This window comes from Cyanistes caeruleus, chromosome 3 (assembly GCF_971803275.1).
Source record: "Cyanistes caeruleus chromosome 3, bCyaCae1.hap1.1, whole genome shotgun sequence".
In the NCBI taxonomy this organism is placed as follows: domain Eukaryota; kingdom Metazoa; phylum Chordata; class Aves; order Passeriformes; family Paridae; genus Cyanistes; species Cyanistes caeruleus.
Window position 1 is genome coordinate 103,545,536 of NC_141703.1, and position 18,898 is coordinate 103,564,433.

Here is an 18,898-nt window from a genome sequence, read left to right on the forward strand (position 1 = left end):
ATTTATACTGAAAATACTTTTAATTTTTTTACTTTAATTTTTTTACTTCAATTTTTTTTCTAAGAATAAAAGGAAGGTGCCATTATTGTTTTGATTCAGAAGCCAGTCCCTATTAGAAAATACTTGGCATGGCCATTCACACGCACACTAAAGTGCTCAGGTGCAGTATCATACAGACCAGTGAAGAATATACAAAACACCATTGTGTATAATACTGTGACAGTTTTTCAATATATTCACATACAGTAATTTCCAAGTACCTGAAAGGAAACTGGCCATAAATCATGAAGAACCTTGTCTATAAAATTGAGTAACCCATCAATATACTATATCTCTTCTAAAAATACCTGTATTTTACAATAATATACAAGGTATCTGCTTGCAAACACAGAAGTAGCCATAAATAAAACTTTATTCTTTCTTTTCATTTACAAGCTACCAAGTACCATGTATTTACACAGCACTGGACACTTAAAGTAGTTGCAGTCACAAAATGATCCAGACAGCTGTTGATAAAGTAAAGGATCTTAAGATAAAAGCAAAGTAATACTGTAACAGATAAATGGCAAAAAAGCAGTTTTGCCATAATGATCAGACTTGCGTGTTGCATCAATTCTGGTTGAAACGACTGAGCGCCATGCGATTCTCAGCTTTAATCGTTTGCAGTCTGGCTAAATTTTGTACAGTCATTTCTCTTTTGCAGTTATTAAAATAAAAAAAGTTAAAAACTATAGCAGCAACAAGCAAACCCTGTGACAGGAAGGCAAGGTTTAAGAACTAAAAAAGTTTATACAATGTGCTTAGGAAGGTCTGCAGAATTTATCTTCCATCGGCTGGAGTTCGACTGAGTGACAACATGATTCGGGCGTATCTTTCACACAGTTCATGTGTGGAGTAGGAAGGTAACTTTGGCGGGTCATTGAAACCTTTAATCTCTGTAGAACAATCTAGGAGTTTTGGCAGGAAATCTGTCAGTTTTTCTTGCAAGTTGGCTGCAAATCAAACCAGAAAAACAAATATAAGCATTTATATTCGCATGTAGAATTATCCTTTTTCTGCCCAATGTTGACTTTTTTTTTGTTAATTAGTGGGTAGAAGAGGAGGAGTTTCACTTGGAATAATTCAGATTCTTTAGACCTACCAGCAATAACTAGGACATACAAATTCCTAGTAAGATGTTGATATAAATTCCCCTTTAAATGATCTAACACAACCAATGTTTTTCTATTCAAAAAGCATGTTTCCTTTACAGCCTGACATCCCAATGCAACATATGGAAAAACTTTTCATTTAAATATGTACAGGATTATTCAAAAGTCAGGGCAGCTCAAAAAACATTACCAAGGCACAAAAGATACAATTTTAATTCTAGACATTGAAAACACGACAAAAAAAGCTGCACAAGGTCCTTATAACTTAATAACAAATTACTTACGTTCCATTTCTTGTCCAAGATAGGAACACCAACGGTTTCTCATATCTTCCACAGCAACAATATCTTTCTCTTCCATTTCATCCACCAGTAGTAATGGCAAACATGGGACAATAAGCTCGTTCATTATGATCAGGCCATTATTTACTTCCTGATCATCTCCTGATTCAAACAGTGCTGCAGCATGCTCGTTTAGTTTCTTCAGAAACCACCACAAAAAAGGAAAGCCTTTAAGTACACAGCATTTCACAGTCTACCATGCATCATTATCAGTTTGTTTTAAAGCACAGTCTTCCTACAGAATTAGCTGGCAATTTGTATTAACCACAGCTGTGTTATAACATTTACTCCATGATGCATATGCTCTACTAATCCACTTGAACTTGTGCTGTTCCTCAAGCCACTTCATTTCATACCTGTCAACTCCAATTTTGCAGCTGTTTTGTTAAGACTGAGTTTCTATCACCTGCTTTTATTTTTTCACTATTGTTAAAAGTGACATAACAAGCAAAAAATCCCTTGTTCCAGGCAAGGCATCATTGCTGATGACTTTCCCAATATTTGTCTCCCCGTCAAACCACAGCAGCAGGGTGAGTCTACTCACCAACACTGTCAACCACTACTCCCACCTAGCCCAGACATGATGGCACTGAGCCCACTATAATCATAAAGAAAATGATTGGCTGTTCAAAAAAAGGTGGGGAATGATGTTTTCTTTTTTACTTTTGTTTTTTTTCCCCTTACAAGCCTCAGTATTAAATTTCTAATGCAGGGAGGTTTTGGGTTTGTTGTACATGACGGCAACACTTCTCCATTAATTAATTAGAGCTATGCAGCAAACTCAACATTTTGAGTTCTCCTTTCACTTACTAGCAAACACTCTCGTCTGTAGTGAGATATCAGCTCTTCATCGTGCCCTCTGTACGGGCCTTTGGACAAGAGTTCTTTGTTATTCTGGTAAGCATAGATAAGGTAGAGCAAGGCTTCCATGTAACTGGAGTGAAGAAACAAAAGCATTAGGTTCAACATCCACGTACCACCAGCTTCAAGATAACTACTGTGTTCCTCAAAGGACAGGTAACTCCACTTGCTGGATGGCAAGCCCACTCCTTCCCACCAATCTCTTCATAATTACTTTTTAAACCATAAAATTTTGTCTTTTACACACATTAGAACAAATTATTTTGTTAGATCATTACACACAAACTCTGATCCAAAGCTCACTGAAACCAATGTGTATCATTTCGCTCCAAAACCAGCTTTAGATTAGCCTTGAGTATCCATGAAAACTTAATTCTTCCTGATTGCTTTTATGTCCCATTGGGTTTCAGCTTCTGTTGCCATGAATATCTTGATAGCATTCTACACCTCAGCAAATAAGATTTAAAGCTGTCACCTTATTTCTAAAACAAAACCTGTGAATTTTTAAGCTTTATGAATTGTAAGTTCTTCCAAGTTAATTGAAATCTACTGTGATGGAAGAAGCCATTACAGCATTTCAAAAGTAGAAGTGTTAGACTGTTGATATTTCTGTCTTTAATCTGAATGCAGAAGATAAATGCAAGGCAAATTGGTAGAGAAGGAATAAAAGAGCACCCAAGAACCTATCAGTTAAAGATTGACAGAGATTCCTTCAGGCACAGATGAACAATCTCCCCTCACACTGCTGCAAACACCTGAAATGGTTAATTCGCTGGTTTACAAAGACTCAGTTATGACACAAAAGCACTGAAAGCAGTTCTGGTAGCTACCCTAAAAACAGGCATTTTAAAATTGAGATCTCATTTTTATTCAAATTTTAAAAAAAGAAAGTAAATCTAGGAAAATAAATTTCTTAAGGGAGTGGTTAAAGGAACATGAAATTATGCACTCCCTCCTGACGAGAGTATGAGCTCATGGGTCAAGTTGAAACTACCAAAATCAAGCTACCAAGCTACTGAAAAAGGCTAAAAATTATGTCCACACACAGAGCATATCCGAATATAAGTCAATAGTTTTCCAAAGTAAAAAACTCAAAACATAAGGTAGTACCTCCAAATGAGACAATATAAAAATAAGGGAAAACACTACTTTAAGTCCGTTTTTCCTAGCAATGAAAACTCTTCATGTCCCTGGTCACCAATAAAACTGACCAGACAGCTGAAAAATAAATGTAGGAGGAAAGGGGAAGAAAAAGGAAGAAAATATGATTAAAAGAATTGAAACTGATGGTTATACAGGCACGGGAGGAGGAGCTTCTCCTTCCATTCTTGGTTCAGTTATTTGTGAAATGGCAGGTTGAAGCTACAGTTCAACAGGTCAACAGCTCTGCTGATGCAAATTGAAACTCAGTGGTGGTCGTTGCCTTATTTCCAGTCACCCTCTTCTTGCACCTTCCTCACTTGTGTGACCCTTTCCTGAAACAACTGTGGTGACATTTAACACCAAGGTAATTTATTTTAGATTATCATGACTGTATATCCAAGCTCAGACTCCTTATATATCTTGGGTCTGAGGAATGGGACTACAGTAAAATTAGATCCATAGAATCATAGGGTGGCCTGGGTTGGAAACCCCTGTGCCATGGGCAGGGACACCTTCCACTAGACCAGGTTGTTCCAAGCCCCATCCAACCTGGCCTTGAATACTTCCATGGACAGGGCAGCCACAGCTCCTCTGGGCAACCTCTGCCAGGGCCTCACCACCCTCACTGTAAAGAATTACCTCCTAATATCTAATCTAAACCTCTTCTCTGTCAGTTTGAAGCCATTCTCCCTTGTCCTGTCACTCCAAGGTCTCCACCTTTCTTGTAGACTCCTTTCAGACATTCAGGGGTTGCTTTCAGGTTTCCATGCAACCTTCTTTTCCTTCAGACTGAATAGGCCCAACTTTCTCATCTTGTCTTAATTAGGCAGGTGTTCCATCCCTCTGATCACCTTGGTGTCTCCTCTGGCCCAGCTCCAGCAGCTCCCTGTCCTTCCCGTGCTGGGACCCAGAGCTGGGTACAGCCCTGCAGGTGGGGTCTGAGCAGAGAGGGGCAGAGGGGCAGAATTCCACAGGGCTTTGGATACAGCCTGGAACACGGCTGGCTTTCTGCCTTCTCACAGCTGAACTGTACATAAGCTCAAGCCTAAAATCACTGAAGCTGCTCACAAAATTCTGGAGCTCACTAGGTTGAGGCTTAGGAAAAGACACAGAAAGCAAAGAATGGTGAAATTTTAGCACTGCTTTGAAAAAGGCATTTCAGTCAAAACCAAAAAGCTGTACTGGCTTTCCAAGAAACTTAAGAGATAACTGGTTTGTGTGAACAGTTTGTTCACTTTTAAGTTGCTGCCACAAGAGTGAGCTGCAGGCAAAATTCCTACCAAGGCTCATTAGCTGGCTGAGTTCATCTTGGCCAGAGCAAGTTACTATTCCATGCCACAGTCAGAGAAGATCTGCCTGAAAGACCCCTTAATTCTTCACCTGCTGTGAAAAGTGGGCCTTGTCACCCACCATCAGGGATCACGAGTGACCACTGGAAGTAGGCATGAAAAAGATATACCAAACTACTTTAAAGCTAATTTTTGTGTTTGTTCAACACATTACAATTAAATAAATAAATACTGCTTGACTAAAAGTCAACTTTTGGCTCCATCAATACATCAAGTGCTGCTAGGTTATTGCTTAGTGTTACTGAAGCTAAGAAAAGTTTGTCAGCAGAGGTGGGTTTGTGGGGAAAAAAAAACACACCCTCAAAACAGTCCTACTAATGAAGATCATATTTCTATTATGAAAGCCTATCCTTTCATTAATATTTTTAAAGTTATGTTTTATGATTTTAGTGTTAAATGAACTGACAGGTTAGTCTTGTTTTCAGTATAAGGATGGTACCATTGCTCTCTCAAGTGTGCAAGGTGGGAAACTCATTTAAATCTCTGAGTCCTTTGAGAACCTGAAGCTGAAACACAGGTATGTACTTGCACAAGATGCTTTTGGAGCAGGTCACTGGATACCCAGATCTCACTCATCCATTAACTATACTTTAGTCCTACTGTCTTTGAATCAAACATTTTGTGAAGCACTTCTGAAATTGTACCTTTTATTTCTGACCCATATTAGAGTGGAAGACTGGTGATAATAGGTTTGTTTTCTAAATTATGAAGATGCTTTCTAGCAAACACCTCACCCTAATTCTGGAAGCTGTTGTAAATAATGGAGAACTTTGATTAGAACAGAGCAGAAACCTGTGATTCCCTCTCTCCTCCATGGCATATCCAGAATATGTTACAGCAAGAAGGAATTTATTGAAAACAATGGTATTTTACAATTGAAGGTGCCACTCTGGAGGTCCCAGTGCCAAGGAACTTGAAGATGTTTCACCCCTGCCTGCAATCTCAGAGAGTCACAATGCCTGTGACATTTCTGCCTTTTTAAGGAATGAAGCAACACCAGTGTTTTTATTTTTCAAATAAGTCAGGTAATCTGACTAACCTTTGTACACAAACTCTAAGACCAATAGTGTAGCATATTTCAATTTAGATTATTAGTAAATATACTGTTTATTACATGGTGGTAACCCAAAGACAACCCAAGACTCTGAGCTCATTGTGTTAGCCAGTATAAAAAGACATGTCACAAAGGCAAGGCTGTGTCTTTTGCAATCAGTTTTCCTGTATTGTTTCGTGTCTTTCTTTTTTGGGAAGATACAAGATGAGAAATATGGAGCAATTTACTACACAACAAAGAGACAAAATTAAATTTGACTCCTGCTATAAATTTCCCTAGCTATTTTTTTATACATGAAAAATCAGTGATTGACTACATTTATACTGTAATCACCATTCTTGTTGCATGTGTAGACCAGAATAAATTTTAGCTGTTTTGAATTAAGCACATAGATGTCACCCATTTTATACAACCACAATTTCTGACTTGGTTCAAAAAAGAGAAGGGAATGAATCACCATGAAGTTAAGGACAATCAGCTACAACAATGACAGCTATGTATGATAGTTCTTCTCGAATATGTTCTGTTTTCCTGACCTTTAGAGCCCACGTAGGTGGAGTTTTGGCTCAGACTAATGCAGAAGGTAAAACTGCTTCAGTGGGAAGACCCAGTCAAAAAGCAGGAAAGATATGGACTTGACTAACTGAGTCTACTGATGAAAGCAGATAAATGTATGTGCACAGGTGGTGCCAGAGAAGGAGGATATTCATGGCTGAGTGATACCCACAGCACCAGAACAGAAGAATAGAAGGAAGAATAGGGGTGCATGTGGAGGGTGCTCTGAAAAGAACCCATACCTTGATAAAAGAGTGGAAATGGAAATTAAGAATAGGAAGATGCAAGACTGAAGACATTAGTAGACTGAACAAATGCTTATTTGAAATGAAGAATACATTAAACACTTCTTAATTTAAAAAATAGCTTTACTTATCAATATAAAATTTTGCCTTCACATCATTCTTCTACATTTGAGTTCTATACTACCACTTACCTCTTTTTTTGGAAAAACTCCAATCCTACCATGAGAAACATGGTTGTTTCCCTGAAATGTCTATAGTCTTGATGCCATCTCTGCATGTAAGAAAGGGTAAATAGAACTTCATCCACAAAAATGAAATATAATTTATTTTTTTAAACACCCCCCCCCCCCACTTAAATTTAGTGTCCTTAAGTACTAAAGACACCAGTAGGCTTGTATATGTGGAAAGTCCACCTGAAACCACCCTCCCTCAATAAAAAGAAAATTCTTATATGTCTTAAACATTTCTATATGTGATTATTCTTACAGAACCTATTACCATTTGAACAGAACACAAAGCATCTTTGGAGAACCACAGTCAAAATTATACGAGATCTTGTTTTTTTCTTCCCGACATTACTCAGAAAGTATTGGAAAGCTTTTTCATATGCCAAATATTAATCTTAATTTTCATACAAGAATAACATAGAAAAAGCATGAACATTTTGCATGGGAAGTGCTAAAAAAAAACCCCAAATGCAACTCAGATGAGATGTTGGTGCTGGAGCAGAACATCTATCATACTGCATCACCATTTATACCGAGTGACTCCTGGTTCACTTTACAGGTAAATGCTCCTGGTGAGAAAGGCATTTTCTCTACTGAGGGTTAACTGCTGACTTTCAATTGTGCATTAAAGATAAAATAGGGGACAGCACACCATAAGACCCAGCTACAAGCAGATTCAACAGAAAGAGCTTGAGAAAGCATCCATAAAATGCCAAATCACTATACCGGACTGACACAATCTATACAGAAATCCCCAACTACCTATTACAGGAGCTAAAAAAGGGGAACTTTTCTGCAGAGGAACAGAAGATACCTCCACTCCCCACACTTAGAGCTAAGTCCAGAACTGTTTGTTCTCTCTGTGCAGCATCATTCAGAAAATGGTAAAATGCTGAGCCCTGCACAGCCAAGAAAATGCAACTGAAATGCCACTATGAAGGTCCTTCTCTATCAGTGACATTACAGTGACATTACAGTGACTACTGTAATGCAGTAACATCTACTGTAGGTCTCAAACCTACACGGTAATGAGAAGAGGCAATAAAAATATTTTTCACTGGATCTGTGAGGGAAAGATTACTCCCATTTTCCTCCTGATGAAGTTGTTTGGAACTCCCACCACGACAAGGAGGTATAGGTGGTGGACTGGCATCTGCCCAGGACATAAAAACCCACTATTAAGAGGTCTTAATTAACAGTATTACTCAGACTTGAAATTGATGCTGGAAAATCAGCTACAGGCTTAGCTTTAAATGTGAGATGAATTATTTTAGCAACTATTAGTCACGATTATTTAATGTCCAAGATTCACTCTCGCTTTCCCTCCAAGTTTTTCTAAACAACACAGGAGGAAAAATTGAATGCATAAGCTGGTTATGCATGGTCCCAGCAAAGAAAAGAATCTGCTGCTCAAAAGAAAATGGGAATAGCTGCAGAGACAGCTGGAGGAAAAGCAAAAATGTGACTGTGCCTGCTATGCAGCTCTCAAGATGACCAAGGCTGGGCACAGACCACTCTCCTCTTTCCCTGCCAGCTGTGTCTACCTAGAAAAAGCCATGTGGCTCATGTGGTGATAAATTGCAAAGTATTGTTAGTGACGTCAAGACTCATTAACAAAATAAGGACAGATTCCAACCTAACACTTATTTATGGTTCAAACACTGGAATTACAGATGTGGAAAAAGCAGCTTTATCTCAAGAGCAGACTTTGGACAAATAAAGGATCTTTAAATAAATAGCCAGTTTTAACTTCTCAGCCTGAGACAAGAAGAAATTTGTGAAGACAAAATTCAGCTTTACTGATAACTATTTCACATTACAACTTAATTTAAAGCATATGAAATACTGACCTCATATTCCTCCATGTTTACTTCATCTGGCTTTATCATTTCAAGCTTGGCTTGAGCAACCTTCATTATGTTACGGCACCTTACAAAAAGCAAATAAAAATAATGAAATATTACTGGAAATTCACAGAGGGTATTATCCTTACAAAGACAGGAGCCTCAGACAGCATGGGCTACATCCTTATGTACACCAGTATGAAAATGCCATGGAAAATGTACATTTTATTATACATGGTATTATCAGCAGGAGAGGGCATACTTTTGAAGTATGTGTGATGGAGGGCTGTTCTATTTAAAGAATTATTTCTTTTATTTTGCTAAATTGCCACATTGCTTAGTCTTTCTTTTAATTTTACATTTAAGGTAGCTTGAAACTCCCTGACAATTAGAAGTTTAGAACATTATTCCCTACACAGAAACCAGACTGTTTTCTAACTTTTAATTTATATATTTACATAAGTAAGTAGATGGAATTTTGAGTGGAAGAAAGACATTGTCTTGCTCTCAAGTCAGTCACTCACCCCATTTTGCTTTTTTTTGGAAAGGCTTTGCTCTCTTGCTGCCTTTCAGGGCAGTGAGGAAACACAGAGAAAGAAGGTGCAAAATTATGAACAGCATTGAGCATTTCTACTTATTTTAGATGAGTAGAAACTCAACTTCTTGATTACTCTTTCAACAGAGATTTTTATAAAGATTATCTGTTTTACAAAGTAAATTTGCAAGCTATTAACTAGGAGATGAAGCCAAACACACCAGCCAAATATGAAGGGTGTTTCCACACATCAGAGAACATTCATGAACACAGGAAATGAGATGTGCAGATCTTATTACCTTTCATCAAAGCTGAGATTGTGATCTCCAAACTGTTCCAGTAATGTTCTCTCAATTATCTTCTTTGGTGCCTGGTTTTGGATGAAGTAAACAATTGCATGACGCAAACGATAATCACATTCAGGCGGTGGATCTTCCTGGGCTAATTTTAGCAGACGTGTGTATTCCAATTTAATTGCCTACATAATTTTAAAAAAATAGACATTATTCCTTCTGGCTTTTAACTCAAACACCACAAACACAAGATGCTTTGTCTGCCATGGCATTTTGCCTATAGAATTTAACAGATCCACAGACCACCCTTCTAAGAAGTCTGAACCATGTTTTTAAAAAGAAAACAAACAAAACCACAGATAAATTGTCAAGTAGATACTTTCTCTCTCCAGTTAAGCATGACAAAATCCCAAGTAAATCTTCCCTTCAAAAGTAGTTCCTGTGCTATGTCTCCCTGAGAGGAGATTTGTCCAATCTTTAGAGAAGTTTCTTTAAGCCCAAGAGAAGTACAAGATTTCAGACACTTGACCTTCAGAAATTTTGTGAAGTCTAATAAGGTAAAAAAGTACCTCTAATACATGATTAAATGCAAAGACGTGAATAAAAAATATCCTAAAGAAAGTTTAGTGAACATGAATGATTTGGAAAATACTACATGGGAATGAAATATGTCTTTCAATGAAAAACAAATGATAGGATTTCTGAAGAAAATAATAATTCAGTATGAACAGTATTGCCCTATAGGGCAGGATGCAGCCCTCACTGAGTATTTTAGAGGTCATCAGAATAATTTACTTTTCCAACTTTGTCAGCACATTAGGTTTTAATGAACATCATTTAATATGTTCATTAGATTTTACTCACTGAAACTATACAGCATGAACTGGAGCAACAAGAAAAATATTTAGAAAAGTGGTGACAAATGTTAACACACGTTCCATAAATTCCCCCTGGAAACAGGGAGGTGATCAGGCAGTTTCCTAAAACATTAGCAAAGTTTCAATACAATGTATCACAAAATAATAAAGCATCAAAGCAGTCATGACACCCTCCCCCCTGCCCCCTTCAGTATTTCAAATTTCTTTATGCTAATATGTAATACCTGACATTTACCTATCAGAAATTTGGGCTCACATTGTCTCCTAATCACACATTTTGTTTCAGGACTAAACATGTAGGGTAATAATCATACAGGTTTAAACACAGAGCATATGGAGGCCTTTAAAACTTAGGAGAATGTTCTGCATCAATATCTTTAAATCAGTATCTTTAAATACTCATGATTTGCATTATCATTAAAAAAGATGTTTAGGACAACAACATAAGTGCCAAAAGCCACAGAGTTTCTATTATCTTACATCAGAAATTCTACAATTAGAAAGTCAACATGGCTAAGAATTAATCCTTGTTTACTGAGGAAGTAAAAATAATAAACTGCTATCAGACATTGAATTTTTCATATAATTACCTACAAGTAGGAAAAAACGCAACACAAACCATGTATTTTTATAATAATTTTTAAAATAATGTGGTATTCTACAGATTCAGAAAACTTTAACAAAATGGAAAAATGGTATTTCTCTACAGAAAAAGGGACAGTAGAAGAAAGTATTATATGCTTTAATTTTCTGAGGATATTATATAAAGATCTTAAAGGAAACATTCTGGGAGGAGTTGTCTATAAAGGTTAAAGAACAATGATTTGAAGAGATCACTGACCAAGAAATATCTGAATGTTAGTCATGTCTTAAACCTGAGATCAAGAGGGGGAATGAAACCTTGGCAGTAACAATGACCCACACCAAAGGAGTTTCACCTAAGTAACACTGTAAAACAAAGATATAGAACCCCCCCAGTTTTCTGAAAATACTAATTTCATAAAAAACAACACAAAGGAACACAGTAATGGTATTAAAAGACATCATAGGACCTTTTATAGTAACTTATGGGAAAACATGAAATTTCATCTGATGCATCCCAACACAAAAATTTTCTTCCCAAAACAGCCCCACTTCATCTGCATCCATTCATACTAATGCATTTCTTCAATTTCACCTGTTCTAAGTTACTGCAAACACGTTTCAGCAGAAAATGAGTAAGGAAAGTTTTCTACTTTATGTCAAAACATTTTCTCACTCAAAGACATTTTGCTCCTGTGAAGCCTAAATGTTTAAGGATTCAAAATTAAAGACTGAAAATCATTTCAACCAAGCATTGTTTTGATACCTCTAAAGCATTAAATATAGTTTTATTTTGAACTAATTTTCTGGTTTAACATTATCAAAACACCCTTTATATAAAGAAAATAGATATAATTGAACTTTCTGGTAAGGAGTGATTTGATCATATGAGGATTTTTTTCAACTTAAAATCAATTTATGTATTTTCATTAATAAATTTGAAAAAAAACTAAAAAAGCAAAATCCCAAACAAGCCCAGTTTCACTGAACAGAGGCTGTGGCAGGTGTCTCTCCCTTCCCTGAGATCAGGCACAGTTAACAGAGACAGCCCTGCAAACACATTAAGGTTATAAGCCTTCTGTAAGTATCCACTTCAAACACCCACACAGACAAACCAAGCAACCCATGAGGTTTCAGTTTCCTTACCAAGGGGGTGCAGAACTTTTTGGTGGTGATGGTAGGGTTTTTTGTTTGTTTGTTTCCTGTTTGGGGGTTTTGTGGCTTTTATAATTTTAATTTTAAAATTTAATTTTAATTTTAAAATGGAAGTACACCATTAAGAAGAAAACAGACTGCTACTCAATGACAAGCAAGAAACTTCCTTCTCCTCTCCAAATCATATTTGAGAGGATTTCACATTTTAGATCATGTCAAAGCAATTCCCTTTCTAGTAGCCTGAAAATTTGAAAGGCCACAAGCTTAAAGGTGCTTAGAAGTTTGTGTATTTAAGAAAATGAACACATTCTTAAATCTGGTGGCACAGTGAAGACTTATCACTGTAAAAAGCCCAACGTCTAATTCCCAGTAATAAAAAAGTGCATAAATAAATAGTATTGACACCCATGTGGTTATACAAAAGCAAGCAATTTAAATTTAAATTTATTAAAAATCTTCTATGGAGTACAAACCAAGAACATCTCTTTGAAATAAACAACAAATGACTGAAAAGTCTCTGGGTAAAAAAATCCTGCTGTCCCACAGTTTAGCAAAAGCATGAGTTTTATTACTAACAGGAGAAAAAAACCATATACTTTTACTGATTAAACATCTAGGTTTCATGTTACTATTATGTTATTCACTACTACTATTATTAAAAAGCTAAAATGCAGAAAAGTATGTGAGCTACTGATATCAACAGTGCAAGTATCTGTCTATTTTTTAAGGGAGAAATACCTAAATGATGGATTGATATAGACAAGTACGTATAAATGCTGGAAAAGACTTTATATTCAGAAAGGGGTAGAGGGAGTAGCGTATCTAATGGGAAAAGTCAGAGGAGAAAAAGTTGAAAATGTTAGTTGTACCTTAAAGAACCCTGCTTCTGGCCCACACCTGTCATAAACATTCCTGGCTTTACCTATAGCCATGATAATACCTTGCATGTTCGGGGTCAGCATGACCTGCCACAAGGGATTTAAGGTAAAAGTTTTGAATGATTAATATTTTAATGACTAAATTCAATATGCTTTTAATCTCATGCAAGATGAAAAAGCAACTTAATGCATGCATATATTGATATGGCACATTTCAATACAGATCTGGTGAGCATATTCTGCAAATCAAATCATGGCATGTGTATATACAGTTTTACTGTAATAACATTAAAGGAATCTTACAAAAAAGAAAGGAAATAAAAGGAAGAAAACAGTGTCAAAAAAGTCACATGGACCAAACTTCCCAGGAAAGGAACATGCACAGTTCAGCATTAGTACCAAGCAGAAACTGCACACTGAGTGAGTGCCACCCATGGCCATCAAAGAATTAAAATAAGTTTCAAGTAGAAAAATCATCCACACTTCAGATATACTGCACTAAAGCCATGGAAAATGATACCACCTGTATTTAATGCATATTTCAAGGTCAAAATAAGAGACTCACTGCTGCAAATGCAATCAATCCCTGAGGCATCTGCACACAATTTCTTAAAACATCAAACTCAACACAATTAACAAACACCAGACATCTCCTGCTGCTATTCACATCAGTTACAAATAATTTGATACAGTCAAGCTACTCAGAAAAACCTTTCTCCTTTTTATCTGTATGCAAAGGGAAACACTCCCTTTCTCCCTTCCCAAAGTACTGCTGGCACAGCAACCAACGATGAAGGATCTTAAACTCCTTGCAAGTCTCCCACACATAAGAACATTAAGAAAAAGTGAATACACTCACAAAAAAGAACAGGGAAATAGGCAAGAAAATTATGCTCTAGAAAGACAATGGCATGGAGACAAAAGTAAAAACAAACAAACAAGGAGGTCATTATATGAGGTTAAATCCTCTTTTCTTTCAAGGTGAAGACTATGCATCTCTGAGAAACTAATCTCAGTGTGATAATGTCAATTAAACCATTTTATTCCTCACCCCATCCTCCCAGTTATAGCTGATCACACTTCCAGGGCAGAATGACCTGAAATATCCATTTGCCTAGGGAAGGTAAAGCCCCCCAAGAACCCATGTTCAGACCCCTGAGAATATGGGCTGCACCAACTCTATTCCCGACCAAAACAAAATGGGGAGTAAGCAGTGACAAGGCAGGGCAGTTTGATGACCAGCAGTGTTGCTTTCGACTGCTGAAACTAGGCAGCAAAAAACAGTGGCTGTCAGAAAAACAATGGGCCCCTCAATTATTCCTCAAGTGGCATCAGGCATATGTACCACCCTGAGTCTTAATTATTTTTAAGATTTTCAAGTTTCAGTTCTACCAGCCATATCAGTTTCAGGCTATTTCCATGGCTAATTTAATCCCCAGAGCCTGAAAAGCTTAATCGTGGCAAATAAGAGATCAGACTTGAACATGAGCTTTACTGGATTGACAAGAAAGCACAAACACATCCCTCAGTGTCCTGTCACCTTTTCAATAATGCAGCAGTGTGCAGTCAATCACCAGTATTTTGAAGGCTACCTGGCCTAACACCAACATTCAACCTCCACAGCTGAAGAGACAAATACACCTCCAGTGTAAACGGTACCATGCAAAGCGTGCCCAATTCAGAGTTTGTAGTGCTTTCCTTCCGTATTTCATGACAAACTATGACATTGTTAAAGATCACAATTCGCTAAGCATTTAGTTTTGCAGAAGTCTGTTAGGTGTAACAGTGTGCAAACATGCCAAAAATTCTCATCAGGCAGCACAGGGAAGCACCGAGGAGGAGCGGTGCACACAACTGCAATCAGAGGTACCTCATCGTCATAACCCCCCTCCTCTGACTCAATCACAAAAGTCCCTACATCAGGGATCGCCACCTCTACCACTCGCTGGGTAGGAGCTGCTTGAGCTGGGGCATTAGCAGAGCTCTGCAGAAGAAAACCATTATCAGTATGTGTTTGGGGGAAAAAAAAGAATAATCATAATAATCATCAGAAAATACAGTGAAATTATGGAGAGATGCAAACTGACAGGCTGTTCTAGTACAATGATGTCCACTGCTGAAATTATGAAAAAATTCAGAAACTGTATCTAATTAGAGAATATAAGTGATATTTATAATCTTTTAAGCAGTAGATTTTAATATTAAGCCATAATTACTAAAATAATTTCATTTGTTCTTTATTCACTAATTCTACCTTTAGAGGTCAGTATACCAGTATTACAACTCTAATATCCATTATAAATTTAAGCCACCTGGCAAAGGATAAGTCTGTGAACTACAATTTTTTTGTACATTTCACCCCAAAATTACTAATTATATCATAAAATATCAGAATAGTTTAGGAAGGGACCTCAAAGATCATCTAATCCTAAAGATGCCACCCACTAGATCAGGTTGCTCAGGGACCCGTCCAGTCTGGCCTTGAAGAGGGCCAGGTCAGATACTTCCTATCTGAAATACCTGATGAAGTCACACTAAAGGATAGAAACAAACTAAAAGCTAACATTTCCTGATGCTCTGGGAGAAAAAACAAACAAAAAGCCTCTAACAATCAAGATATTTTAAAAAATATTTAAAAGAGCATTACATTCAACTGGTTTATTTTTTAGAAGAGTAATTAATTAGAAAATCAGGAGAAGATTATCCTAGTCATTAAAATTCTTGGTGTGTTAAACGAAGTTTTAAATAAGAATGGAGACAAATCTTGGTTCCTGTGGTCTATCACTGATTAAAAGGCAGTTTGCAACATTTGCAGAACTTAAACCTTGACTCTAATCCAAGCAATGGCAAAGTGCTAGACTACTTCTTCTGCAGCTGTAACCATAGCCTCACCTTTTAACAAACATTCCAAAAACATACTCAGTATCTATTTACACTCAAAACTGTATAAATACAAAGGAAGGCTGTGCAATCAGAGGGCAGAAAAAAAGGACAAAAGGCATAAAATGGAAAAAATGAATATGTGATGAATAACCTACAATCCTGTTATGTGCTCATGTTGGCTTCCTTCTTTTAAAAATGGACAAAGAAAAAGTGAAGTAATGGAATATATGCCTGCATGTCTGAATGCATAAGGAAACAGAATAATTAGAAAGCATGCTGATATACTGAGAAGGAAGCACAATTCTGCATAAGTGAAATTTGGGGATACAGAGAACAGCTTTTAAATGTTAACAAAGTACCTTCAGATTAACTAGAAATTCACTTTAACAGCTGAAGTACATTTATTTCTAAATAATGTTTGCATGGTTTGTTGTTTGCTTTGTTTTTTTAAAAAAGCATTAAGCAGATCGTGGTGTTCCCCAAACCAGTCTTGTGAAGTCCAAAGTCTGACCACTGTAACAAGTGCCATTATCCATAACTACAACACTTGATCCATGGAAAAAAGTCTAAGATACTTTCACATCCCACTAGGATGGTGCCAGAAACCCTGGAAGAAGGACAGCTTTATGAAAGGCATTTTATCATGCCTTTTGGTATCTTCATAGCCACCTCTTCAGCTGAAGCAACACATATTAAACAGCCTCCCACTAAGCTGTTCTGAGACTCACAAAAGGCCAATACGCAGCAACGTAAGGCTTTAGTGACAGAGCATCTCTTCACCCAGAGTTAGATGAGTTTCCCTGTTAGCTTCAATTTCAGTTTAGTAGAGGAAGTGTGCTTCCCTGCCTTCCTGACACCACAGGAGGGGTGGAAAACCCAGCAGGTCAACAGGGTTCCAACAAGCTGTCACGTAATTTTCAAAGACTGCAAGGTATCTGGGGCCAGACTGCTTCTGTTTAATGAGGATTCATACCTGATCTTCGGAAGCATTTTGCACAGATCTAAACTGTTCATATCCTTAGTGGTTACTAGTGACACCTAAGGAAGCCATACTGTACATTTATGGATAAAGTTTCGAGACAGATGTATATATATTGTTTTAATGGCATTTAGTTTTGTGGCAAACACGTTTGTCATTTATCTACATACTTAGAGGGAAGGAAAAAAAATATTTGCTGAAAGAAAAAAATGTCAAATACTAGTTCCATTAATAACCCATAAAATAGTTAATGTGCCATTCCTCTTGGTATACTTCACACCAAGTGGAATCAGAAACACCCAACACATTATTATGGACATTTAAAGTTAATATAGGCATCCTATGAATCACAAAAAATTATTTTCGTCAAGTTGTGAATCTGCATTAAAGCTACAGAACACTGCTGAAAAATCCCTCATTTTTTAAAGCTACATTAACTTCCACAGGTCTGTCAAAGGAACTCAATTATATTCTTTTATTTCCCAGATAAAAACTTGACTGTCTAAAGCAATATTTTTCAAGTCTGTCAATGTCTACACCTCAAAAATACATGGGATCATCAAACATTTTTAAAGATGGTGGGCACAAACAGCTGACTGTAATTTGAACAATATGCTGTACACCTGGCAAGCACTTTAATCCCCTAGAGAACACCTATCTTAGTATTTTTTTTGCACTACACCCATTACTGTTGTACACAGTTTCTGGATGAACTTTAGTGTTGGACAGTCCCTGAAGAAAAAGCAATTTTCAGTTCAAAGTTTCCAGACTCACACCCTTTTATCAGCTTTTGTATCATTTTCACTTGTAAAATAAAAGCAAAAGAAGTATTTCAAGCTTCAAAATATCCTCACCGTATCCATTATAGCTTCTGGACCTCTATCTTCTTGTTCAGCTAAAGCTTTATTGATTGCTTGTACAGAATCTTCTTTTAAGTGCTTTGAAATATCAGTTCTTGATGGCTGCTCTAAATATTCTGGTTCTCCTGCTTGAACTTAATGACAGAAATAACATAATTTTGTATGTTAACATAAGCATGAATTTTAAATTGATTTTTTTTTTTGGATCACTGGCTCATAAGTAAGTTAAGGACATAGAAAATGCAGGGTACATCATACAATTCACAAATACAAATTTACACCAGTCTGTGTCTCATGTAATTTTAAACACTTTCCTACAAATGGATCCCTGATTTTATATGAGGAACAACAACAGGACAGACCTGTCCTGTCTATAGACCCATTAAGGCTCTTGAGTGAGGGGTGTTCATCAATCAGTCTCAAGGATGACTGAGAACAAAGGTGAGATTCTAGCTGGAGTTTCTGTGGGAAACAGATTCAACATATGGAATGACCTCCAGGCATTTGAATGCAAGATTTATTTTTACTTTGTAAAATAATAAACACATTATATTTTTCTGCCTTAAGAGAGATCTCAGTCTCCTCAACTTGAGAGCAGTAAGTTGACTAGTATAAATAATGTCTTATATTCCTTACATGATGAAACCAAATTTTGTCAGACTAAACATTCATTTTCTACTGTCTATTACTAACAAAAGAAATAGCATGAATCTCAAAGTGTTTGTGAACTCCAAACATAACAAAAGATGAAGCAACTCTCCGTAGAGTTTACAAAACAAACAGTGCTATTAAATCACTGCACTTCTTACACTCATTTTGCAGTCACACATAAATATGAGAAATGTATGTTAATCTTTAGGGCTCACATACAGCAATGAGAACACCTAGGCAGAAAATTCATCATGTCATCTTTCACAAAGCATACACAGCCTACTGCAATGGAGCAAGAGGTGGATGTTATCAAAAACCTGGCAGCTCTGGTTTACAATCAGATTGCCAGTGCTCCTTATTAGCTGGGTTCCTACAAGCATTGGCCTCTCAGTTGTTGGTCAGAATCTTTTCCATAATTTTAACTCCCCTCACTT

At 36.8% G+C, this 18,898-nt stretch overlaps 1 protein-coding gene across 6 annotated transcripts in view; it reads right to left on the bottom strand.

The window, feature by feature from the left end:
• Positions 1–394: 394 nt before the first annotated feature.
• The window catches only part of USP25 (ubiquitin specific peptidase 25), an 89,923-nt gene continuing 71,419 nt past the window's right edge, over positions 395–18,898 (bottom strand). For 3 of the 6 annotated variants that reach the window (XM_086883477.1, XM_086883480.1, XM_086883479.1), the window contains 9 exons: positions 17,808–17,947; positions 14,962–15,075; positions 13,083–13,178; positions 9,605–9,783; positions 8,777–8,855; positions 6,891–6,970; positions 2,303–2,426; positions 1,436–1,631; positions 395–992 (listed from right to left, as the gene is read on the bottom strand). In XM_086883477.1, the coding sequence (XP_086739603.1) occupies positions 820–992; positions 1,436–1,631; positions 2,303–2,426; positions 6,891–6,970; positions 8,777–8,855; positions 9,605–9,783; positions 13,083–13,178; positions 14,962–15,075; positions 17,808–17,947 (1,181 nt within the window). In that variant the 3' untranslated portion in view covers positions 395–819. The remainder of the gene's footprint in view (positions 993–1,435; positions 1,632–2,302; positions 2,427–6,890; positions 6,971–8,776; positions 8,856–9,604; positions 9,784–13,082; positions 13,179–14,961; positions 15,076–17,807; positions 17,948–18,898) is intronic. The other 3 variants (XM_086883478.1, XM_086883482.1, XM_086883481.1) reach the window with 1 other exon arrangement.